Here is an 11,435-nt window from a genome sequence, read left to right as displayed (position 1 = left end):
AAATATGATTTAACATGCATTATTTGTAATGTGTATCAGAAAAATAACTTTGAAAATATAAATTCTATCTTGAAATCTCTTTGGAATCTTAGTAAATTTTTTTATATTAATAACATTTAATGAGTTCTTGCAATATACTGTTCTGAACATTTCCCATTTCGTTAACATTTCACAATTACACACATTATATTATTACATAGATTTAACAATATTTAATATTTTTAGACGAATTTAGAAACACGAGTGAAATCAGAAACAACATTACTTTTAGTAGTATTGTAATGTTAATACACGATTTCATAATTTGACAAGACACGAAGAAGACTACATTATGTTTTAAAATTAAATATGAGTTCACAACACACTTGCTAAATTCATTTGCAAGTATATGTATAAGTATAATAGGAAAAAAGAATCTAAATACTTTCATGATCGCAAAATCTTAAATTTTAGCAAAATGTTTTAATGATATATGCAATCAGTGTGACTCAGGGTCAATTCATTCCCAATAGTCATTCTTAATTGCAAATTATGTTTTGAGGTAGACAAGTATATTCTCCAAATAGCTTTTGATAGCTTTTAATAATGCTAAACTGAAAGTAAAACTTTATTTATCAACATAAATTGGCACAAAACATTTTTCTTATTTCTACATTCTTAATAAACCACAAACACAGTTTAGCATTTTATCTTGTGTTGAGTAAGACTAAATCTGATATACTTCTCGACTCATGTTGTACATGTTATATCGATGAAATACTAAATATACGATTTTTGAGCTTTACCATTGGTAATTTATTAAAATATGAAATATATCGAAGGCTCATAAACAAATTGTAATATTTTATAATACTCAAATAAATTAAAATATCAAGGTCATTAATTCATTCATTCATATAAATAAAATTATCTTATATGTTCATAAACATTGCATTACTATTGATTGTAAATATACCAGAATGATTGCTTTATCAATATGTGTATATATATATATATATATAGATACGTTTATTTGGGGCAAATATTAATAAGAAAATAAAAATATTAATGCCAGCGTAATAATTAGTATACATATTATATTTCTTAGATATATCTCTTATAATATATCCTTTATCTGACCAAAAAGTGGTCCAACATTAGATATATAAAAATATTACACTATGAGAATCGGAGCCGCATATCAAACTCTTGAAACTGCGATATTTTTAAACGCTATTTTCAAAATACATACACATTTTTCTTAATTTATGTTAAAAATTTTACCATAACTCAAATTTTCTTTAGTGCCACACAATTTTAATTTTCTGTTTCCACCATACGTATATAGATATATAAATAATGCTTCTCGCAAATAATATTAAAGAAAAAGTGATATAATTTAGATAAGCATTTTAGATATGTAATAATGTGCATTATTACTTGTAAATATACACACACAGCTAATTTTACATATACCCAATATATCGCAATGATATTACCTTGTCACTCTTGTATTATTAATTAATCATGAGTAACAGAGAGAGATATCATTAATTAATATCATTATTAATTTGATAAAGTAATTTAAAATTTCTGTTTCTAGGTATTGCCTTTGTACCTATTTGTTACCTGAGTTAATATATGCTTAAGGTGTAAAGATGATAACGCAAAAAACAAAATAAAGTTACCTATTTACCACTCGTGTCTTTTTACAATATGCAGTTTATTTTAAGTATTCACATTTTCAGGTTTTTTCTTTCTTCTTTGTTACGTTTTCGGCTTACCAATATATAACTACACAGAGAAGTGCATTAGTATAATAAGTTTTTTTTTTCTTTTGTATAACGTTTGTGTAATGATAATACGTTTAGGATTGAATTTTGTAAATTTCTTATTTATTAAAAAGTATTATCTAAAATTCTATTCCTTTTTATTTTTCATCTTAAGCAATCAAACGCGAATATTCTAATATAACACAATACTGCAAATATTTATTAAAACTTATTTTGCACACAATCAATGTGTACATCATAGACATATTACCTTCAGTTAGGTACGAGGTATTGATGTGTATGAATTACACAAGAGGCGCATCATTGCCAAGATCCATTTCTTCTACAGTTATATATAGACCTTCTTCTTCGTATGTCGATTCGTGCTTCGCTAAAACTTTCAGCAATGGTCGTAGCTTCATCCACCATTGATACGTCGGAATGCGATGCCTGGGAATAAATTTTTTAATATAATATATACAATTATATATTTTTAATAACACGCAATATATAAAAGAAACGATATCAAACACTTACTCGAAATCAGTAACTTCCATGAGTTCTGTGAAAGGTGTGAACCTATATTGTCTTCTAACGATACCTAACATTACTGCACTAGTTGGATCCGTTGTAACTGGACGTCCTTCCGCATTAGTATATTTTTTAAATTGCTCGCTAAACCATTCAACAGCTTTAGAACCCATTTTAGTACCCAAGTTACGATCAAAAGGAGTCGGTGAACCACCTTGTTGCATATGTCCTTTCAAAGTCAAAAATAAAATTAATTTCTCAGATTTGTTACAGCTTTAGTATATTTTCTTATATATGATATTAATTTATGTTACATATAATTACCGATTATATTCATCCTACAACTGAACAATCCTTTTCCTTCTTCACTAAATAGTCTCTGCATGAAGTCAGTATTATAATTCAAATTAGCATTTTCATTTCTAAGAATAAGTCCTCTCTGCACACCTTCTGACATTTTTGCAGCCATAGCTATTACATCTTGATTTAAATCTCTAATATTGAATTTTTCCTCGAATATATAAGCTGCATCAGCACCACCAGCTAATCCTGCTACAGTCGCTAAATAACCGCAAAAACCACCCATTGTCTCTATGATAAATACACGACGTTTAGTACCTTGTGCTGATTGACGAATGCGGTCACAAATCTAAAAAAATAATCATATAAATGAAATTTAAGATATTATATAAATAATATTAACGACACGAAATAATACTAGAAAGTACCTCAGTAATTTCGTTTAAGGCAGTATCGCAACCTAAAGAAAATTCTGTCCCAGGAACATTATTACTAATAGTAGCAGGTATCATAGCAATAGGAATTCTAAATTCTTCAAATTTGTCTCTTGCATTATAGAATGTAAGTCCTGTTTGATAACCCTATATAATTAAAAAAAAAAAAAAAAAAATAATAAAAAAATAAAAAAAGAAGAACAAAATGGTTGATAAAAAAATATTTTTTAAACGTTATAAAATAGATATGCAAAAAAAACTTGATTGTTTATTAACCTCGAATCCACCTATAATAAGCAAAGCCTGGATTCCATATTCTTTTAATTTTTGAGCTATTTGAGGTAATTGATCATCTCTTGGAGGAGTACGTTTTGTTCCTAAGTAAGCGCCACCTTGTGCTACCCATCCTGTTACAGAGGGCCAATCCATTAATTTAAACTTTCCAGATATAAGACCCAATATACCATCACAGACTCCATAGACCTAAATTGCATAATTTTATTCATAAGATTGATAAAAATATAAGAGATATATCAATTTATTTTTCTTTAACATACCTTATCACCTCTATAGATGCAGTTTCGTACAAAAGAACGTACTGCAGCATTCATACCACAAGAAGGTGAACCAATATGCATTACAGCTACCGTATGATGATCCTACAATAAAATAGAAATACGTATATATATAGTATATGTATATATACACACACATATATATATATATATATATATATATATATATATTTTAAATATTAATAAAATCTCTCATGCTACATGCATATTAAAACACAAATTTTTTAAATGTCTTAGTATACACAATCTGAAAGAATAATTGATATACAGTAGATACATCTTATAAGAATTATTTGTTATCTATCTTTTAATACATCAAGATATGAATTTACTATTTAACTCACTTGTCCACATAAAGTGAATTGCTTTTAGAAAGAAAAAGAAGTAATTAGAAATTTTTAAGAAGTGTTAAACACATTGGTAAGAAGGGGAGTAAGCTTGTGACTATTTTATATAAATTTACCTTTGTTAATGTAGGACCATTCATTTCCTGAAGCAATATTACATAAAGTATATATATTTATTTATTTATTAAATATATGTAGACATTTATGTATATATATACAGAATTACACGAAATAAGTGTCAGATAAAATAACGTCTATAAATGATTATTATTTTATGCATACTAATTTTTTTCCTTTTTATTTTTCCTATTTTTTTTCTTTTTTGAATCTGTTATTAACAATAGTTTGACCGTTATTTCACAGTTTGACCGCTATTTCATATTTGTATATAAATACCATTTTTATATATTTTTTATTATATCATAGAATCAAAAATCTTCAAATATTAGAATTGCAATTACATGCAACGATTAATACCCATATAATTTTATTAGTACAGAAGTTATTAATTAAGACTTTCAATTCCATTTGTAAGAATGTACATATTAAGTAAGAATAAACATAATAGAAAGTGTCAGAATATTACCTTTGCATCATAATCTGCAGGTGCTTTCAATCGAGTCAACATTTTGTATGTTTCCAAGTTACGAGCGAAACCTCTGTAAAATATAAAAATCATGTGAACATAGAATCAAATACACATGTATAATTAAATTATTTAAATTATATTATTTCCTTACTTTCCCCGAAGTTGAACTGCAAGATCCCAATTTTTATCCGCCATAGCTTTAGCTACAGCCTTGGTACGACGTACACATTCCATTAGTGGCAATCTAACAGCTTGATTTCCATCCAATGTAACAACGCAAGCTTCTGTTTCAGGCGTTGCTTCCATTAATGCCATTACAGCTTCAGCACCCATTCGGCATCCCTATAAAATATTACCAATTTCCAAATAAAAAAATATGTGCATACATTTGCATACAAAAAAACTTAAAAGTTTAATCCATGATGAGAGAACATACCAACACTCTATCAAAAGCAGATGGATTACCACCTCTTTGGACATGACCCAACACAGTGATCCTAGTATCTTGTTGTAATTTATCAACAACAACTTTATGTACTTTTGCAGCAGTAATAGGATCACCATTCCTATCTACAGCGCCTTCAGCTACAATAATAATATTCAATCGTTGCCCAGTAAGACGTTCCTGAAAATATATTTACTATTTAAAAAAAAATATGATTACTCTTAATTTGATATAAAAAATTTATATAATGCTAATAAAGTAATTTTGTAAGCAAGGTATTAATCAATCCAAAATAGTTATGAACAGCATAGAATATACGACTTTTTAATTATTATAAAATACTTCTAATTGTATTTCATTTTATAAGAATTATGAAAATATTTATGCAATTAATACTGGATTATAATTCTATTGAATTTTATAAAATTTCAAAACATCGTATATTATGTTTGCTTTATGTAATGTTAGATTTAAAAAAAATAATGAACACAGAAGCAAAAAAGGAAAACAAACTACAAATAACTTACCCCATTTGAGTAAGAAATTAAGAATAATTTATATGTATTCTATTCATACAAAGCTTTTCATCATTTATGTGATTATGAATTAAACTGTAAAAAAAGCTAATTTTTAATTTATGTAAAGATGTGATGTGTAAAAAGCAAAAGCACATTAATTGCTCTTTAAAAAATGAAAAAAAAAAAAAGGTTAGCAAACCTGCAATAATTTTTTGCAGAGCTTGTTCGGCCAATCCCGCTCTGGTGGCCATTCTGGGATGAAAACATAATCTGCTTCAGAACAGATAGCTGCCACTAGAGCCAGGTAACTGTAATGGTATGTCGTGAAAACTAGCTAAAATAATATGTACTACACTTCTTAAATACATTTTCATTGTCTTATTAAAGTCATAATATAAGGGCAAATTTTAAGTAGGATAAATGGAATTAATCAAAAACACATTTGGCATATCAAAGAATTTTCATTGATAGATACTATATATTTAAAAAATCAAACACTCATAAAGAGATGTAACTAAATATATTGAATATTACTTTTGGTTTTAATATGAAATCTAGCATTTGAAATATATGAATGAATGTCCTTTAAAAGTAATGGGCTACATTATATTTTATAAGAAATTTGAACATATCTTCCTATAATTAAAGAGATCTAACTATTCCACGAACTGTTACTAGGATTCAAATAATAATGCAGTTAAAAGCATGTTACTAAAAGTATTCACAGTTGACAATTTGATCAGACATGCCTTCTGTAAAACTTCACAAAGTTCGTTGACCCAATCACCTTTTGATGGACATTCAGGAAGAAATGAATAGCAAGCTTCAGAAGCTAAACTCGAAGCTATTGTTAAATACCTGGAAGCTTCTAATTTCTGATTATATGAAATATTTTTTTCCAATCAAAATAATAAATCTATACATTTATAATTCATTTATCAAATATGAAAGGAAGATTTTTGTCCACTCGCCCGTGTTTATTTATATCAAAGGAGAATTTTAAATGTGGTACATATTTTTAACATTGACAACCACTCAGCTATTAAAGCATGATATTAGATAAAAAATTTTTTGTTAAAATCCCATTAGTTAAAAGCAACAAAATGAAAATTTTTGAAAATTCATAAAACATGCCTGTTCCAATTTTTTACATAATTTTTCAGGCCAGTCGATGGGAGGTGGACATTCTGGGAAGAAAACATAGTCTGCCTCTGCAGCTAGAGCACCCACAATGGCCAGATACCTAGCCAAATGTTAATTTTAACTTTTAGACTGTACCATATAACAAAATGCAGAAACCAATACCAATAGATAGGTCAATATTAAAACGCAAAGAAATGTTCAAAAAAGTAGGAAACTTATATCAGTTCTTTAGATCAACTATGATAACATAAAAAATTTTCATCCCACCTAATGACTAAATATGAAATGAATTATTATTTTCAATATACATTAAATTTTATATTATACATACCCACAATGTCTGCCCATAACCTCCATTATAAATGTACGTTGATGAGAATAAGCTGTGCTAACAATAGCATCAATACTTTCTATAATACGATGTAATGCAGAATCTGTTCCAATAGTCATATCAGTTCCACAGAAATCATTATCAATGGAACCCACCATACCAACAATATGTAACCATTTGTACTTTTCACTTTGTTCAGGCGTTATTTCACCTAGTATGTAATTATTATTATATACAATGCTGAAGAATATAATTATTATAAGATCTAATCTTGTTTACATACCAGTTGCTGCAAGTTCTTTCAAAAGGTCAGCCCATTCTTCTTTGAAAAGATTTGCACCAGTTAGAGAACCATCACCTCCAATAACAACTAAATTGGATATTCCATTTGTTACTAAATTTTTAGCTGCTTTTAAACGACCAGCACGTTCTCTGAATTCTTTACATCTAGCAGATCCTATCATTGTACCACCCTAAAAATTGACAAAACTATAATTCACTAAATTGTAACAAATTTAAACTCTTATCAAATGTTAACTACTAACCCTATGAATAATACATGATACGGATGACCAAGTTGCTTCTACTATATTACTTCCACCATCAACCATACCTTGATAACCTTCTTTGATAAAGAAAACTTTGCAACCCAAATATATACCCATTCTTACAACTGCCCTTACTGCAGCATTCATACCTGAAAAATAATATGTAAATATAATGTGATTTAGTATACTAAAATTAAATATATTGATTACAATTTATATATTTACCTTGCGAATCACCACCACTGGTAAAGACAGCTAGGCCTTTACCTTTATGACTACCTGGTTTTATAAATTTGGTTTGTTGTAATAAATCTTCCGCCATGATTGTGCCGCAAAATTGACAATTTTTCTGTAAAACAGAATAAAGTAAAAGAAAGGAATCTCTAAATTTTATTTTAAAAGGTATTTTGTAAGGGATTAATTATACAAAATATTTATAGAATTTACTTTTACAAATTATTTTTACTAATGTTATTTACTTAATACTATTACTCTAAATGCTATTTACTTAAAACAGTTCCAAATTGCGAATCACAAACACAAAGTACTTCAGAACTTTCTCTTGATAAGTCACAAGAACTTGATTTATCATCGGTATATCTATATTCAATATCAGATTCTTTTTTAGTATCGTGATCTTTATCTAATATAACTGGTTTATTATATGCAAGAGATTGCATTGGATTAGCAGTAGAACAATGATCAATATGATTTTTCTTCTTAACATTTATCAGTGGATAGACATATTCGTTTTTGGAATGTATATTTTTCTTTTTGTTGTAACTATCCATATTTAAGACTAAAATTAATGATAAACAATATAAATTAAAAAATGATAAAATAATCTAATAACATTATTAATTATTGTTTAATTACTGTTCTTATAATCGTTTAAAATCCGAACGATAAATTTTGAAGTAATAGAAACGATCTTTCACCTTGACACAAAAATTTTCATAGCATACTATATCTTTTTTTTCGAGCGAGTTTCTTTTATTACGATATAACATAAACTTGCAATGTGCCTCAATAATGTATACACAATAGTATATATAGATATATATATATATATGATATGTAAGATATATTAAAGTTTGGCAACGGTAAACTTTTTTTCATACAGGGACGATTATCTTCATTTAAATAATCGTCTTCATGTTTGCGATTGAATTCTAATTATTTTAACTTCTAAATTCAACAAATTCCAAAAATTCTTTAAGAAATATAAAGATAATAGAAATACGAAAAAGACATTCAAATAATATTCTCAAAGGATCGTTTTGATCTTCGAAACGTAATGTCATTATTAAAAGAAACATTTTGGCAACATTTCAAAGGTGGGAACGTCAAATCAAAACATGAAAACCCAACATTAATAACATAGTATATAGTAACAGTTGTCTATCGAATAAAGGTCAATTCACAACATTTCTCATATTGTTTCTACGTTGACATAAATAATATTTATGCATTATACAATATCGGTATGAGTGAACCCTCCCCGTTCAATATCAATATCCGTGTATAGACGATGATTGTAACAATATTTTGTTACAATTGAATCGTATAATATTGAAAAAGAAAAGACGAGACTTAATGTTCTCAAGCGTATTAAACACGAACGTAGACAAACCTAAAGTTCCTGGAATAATACTTCGACGTATACCGACGTACGTAAAAATGTAAGTAGATACGGATATGGAATTTTGTGGATCGACCTTAACGTCAAGAAGCAAGTGACTATTGACGTAAAGAATTTTTTTTTCAACGCGTTCGAAATAATTAGAACGTTTTAATGATTTTATATCGAGCTCAGAAGGGTTAAAACGATAGAAATAATGAAAAATTTGGCATTTGTGACATGCCAAATGTCAAATTCGGATACAAGATTCGAAGTTTTTTAATACGAAAATAAAGATATTTCATAATGGTGTTATTACTTACTTAAAGAAGAAATTTACGCTCAACGAGCGAAGGAAGCAACGATAAAACGTGCTCTTCGCTCTCTGTCTCTGTCTTTTTCTTTTTCTCTCTCTCTCGCTCTCTGTGAGACAAAATACAGCACTCTAGCTGCTACCTCTCGAACCGTCAAAGACAACACTCGCACAACGTTTGGGCGACTGAAGGTGACCTTTAAGTTCCTATACTCCACCACAGACCCTGCTTAAACACTTGTTCCCCACCACATCCAATTCGATCACCAATCAACGTTCGCCGACGGACATGTTAGCCAATCGCAGAACGTTTTAAAACTCGCGCTGAATTCTTCGAATACCTTACGTAAAAATTTCGAACTTTCATCTCCTACCATCATTGGTATCGTGAAAAATGATCACTTTTTTAAATTTTCTTATCCTATCAAGTAATCTCTTTCTCTTGATACGTTTTATAGAGAATATCGCATTTTTTTTTTTTTTTTTTTTTACATTGTATTAACAGACAAAACAAACACGCAATTTGAATGACGTCTTGTCAAAGCTTACAATTATCGATCGATATGTGTATGTCTATATATATATATATATGTATATGTATATATATATACTAACTCTATTCAAAAGTACAGTTGGTAGTGATTCTAAATTTATCAACGATAGACAAGTATTATTTTAACACTCATCATGATTGTATTGACTTTTTTTTAATAATTTTTTTTCTCTCTCCCTCCCTCAGAATCCAAAATGGATCATCTATAAACATGTAAATATTTCCATACTCTTTCCTACAATATCAATTGCGAAATAATAAAATTCTTGAGATGAGAGAGAGAGAGAGAGAAGGGGGGGGGGGGTAAAGAGAGACACGAAATATATCGAAAGGAAATTTTTAAGGGACATTGTACGAAAAAAAACTCGTCCTTCCTCTCTTCGATATTAAAAATGAATTCGTAACAAAAAAGTCCTTTTGAAAAGTTTCTTCTTCTTTTTTTTTTTTCCTTTTTTTTTTTTTTATTACCAATCGCAATACATACATACATAAATACTTACGAACTTTTGTGATACTTTTCATAACAAAGTTTCATCATACTTTCGTATTTCGTCAGAAGAATCGAAATTTACCTTTTATAGATATTATAACATTTTCAAATTTATACAAATTTTTACTCTCGATAAAAATACAATATGTGATGATGATGTAATATAATTGTGAATCATAAAATTCATTCAATTCAATGTGAGAATGCATTAATTAATGGTGTCAATCGTTATGGTACCAACCAATTTAATCGTTCACTGATCTGAACAAGAACTTTCCTGCGTAGAGATATGGATTACGTGATGCTTCCAACGAAGTCATGTGCTGTCAGGTATTCGAATATACGTGACGATGATCTCGTAGGTCACGGCGTCCGTTCTAACTTAACCACTCTCTGACAGAAAAAAGAAACAAAAAATAAAAACTACAAACAGCGATCTCTTTTTATCAACATTTACACGAATAAAATATTTACATATACGATTTATGTTACGTCACAAAGTTAGCATCGATCGATTGATCGATTAATAATTTATTTTTCTTTTTAGATCTGTATAGATGTACAGTAATTGATTGAAGCAGTGATTCGCAATCTTGTATGTTTCACGTACATTCTCCATGTAAATGTAGCGTATCCCTTGTATAAGGGTAATATAAAACTATGGTTATAGTATAATAATGGAAATATAAGAAAAAAAAAATACATACATATATATATATATATATACGTATACAGTAAATTTTGTATTTAAATTATATACTTTCTCACGTGACATACCTAAAACTTTTACTACGTATTATACATTGAGAATCCCTAATTTAAAATGATATTGTACTCTATAATTAGGATCGACAATTAGAATGATCTCGAACGAATGATTGAATCGCTTTTCTCAAAATGTTTTTTTACTCTCGATCAAAAAAGAACTTCTTTCTTTTTCTTTTCT

At 28.2% G+C, this 11,435-nt stretch overlaps 1 protein-coding gene across 7 annotated transcripts in view; it reads right to left on the bottom strand.

Moving 5' to 3' along the window:
• Nucleotides 1-88: 88 nt before the first annotated feature.
• The window catches only part of LOC124951394 (ATP-dependent 6-phosphofructokinase), an 11,612-nt gene continuing 265 nt past the window's right edge, over nt 89-11,435 (bottom strand). The window contains exons 1-18 of one of the 7 annotated variants that reach the window (XM_047499712.1): nt 9,457-11,435; nt 7,738-7,861; nt 7,510-7,661; nt 7,248-7,437; nt 6,965-7,175; nt 6,625-6,733; nt 4,964-5,152; nt 4,679-4,869; nt 4,525-4,597; nt 4,055-4,081; nt 3,936-3,956; nt 3,574-3,675; nt 3,293-3,499; nt 3,011-3,163; nt 2,607-2,931; nt 2,289-2,511; nt 2,023-2,201; nt 89-1,773 (exon numbers count right to left, since the gene is read on the bottom strand). The exon at nt 9,457-11,435 is cut by the window's right edge and continues 264 nt beyond it. In XM_047499712.1, coding sequence (XP_047355668.1) covers nt 2,057-2,201; nt 2,289-2,511; nt 2,607-2,931; nt 3,011-3,163; nt 3,293-3,499; nt 3,574-3,675; nt 3,936-3,956; nt 4,055-4,081; nt 4,525-4,597; nt 4,679-4,869; nt 4,964-5,152; nt 6,625-6,733; nt 6,965-7,175; nt 7,248-7,437; nt 7,510-7,661; nt 7,738-7,834 — 2,415 coding nt within the window. In that variant the 5' untranslated portion in view covers nt 7,835-7,861; nt 9,457-11,435 and the 3' untranslated portion in view covers nt 89-1,773; nt 2,023-2,056. Of the gene's footprint in view, nt 2,202-2,288; nt 2,512-2,606; nt 2,932-3,010; nt 3,164-3,292; nt 3,500-3,573; nt 3,676-3,935; nt 3,957-4,054; nt 4,082-4,524; nt 4,598-4,678; nt 4,870-4,963; nt 5,153-5,689; nt 5,799-6,624; nt 6,734-6,964; nt 7,176-7,247; nt 7,438-7,509; nt 7,662-7,737; nt 7,862-8,020; nt 8,040-9,456 lie in introns of those variants that run through there. The other 6 variants (XM_047499710.1, XM_047499709.1, XM_047499713.1 and 3 more) reach the window with 6 other exon arrangements.

Source organism: Vespa velutina, chromosome 9 (genome assembly GCF_912470025.1).
Source record: "Vespa velutina chromosome 9, iVesVel2.1, whole genome shotgun sequence".
Classification (NCBI taxonomy): Eukaryota; Metazoa; Arthropoda; class Insecta; order Hymenoptera; family Vespidae; genus Vespa; species Vespa velutina.
This window is presented reverse-complemented; position numbering and strand designations above follow the sequence as displayed.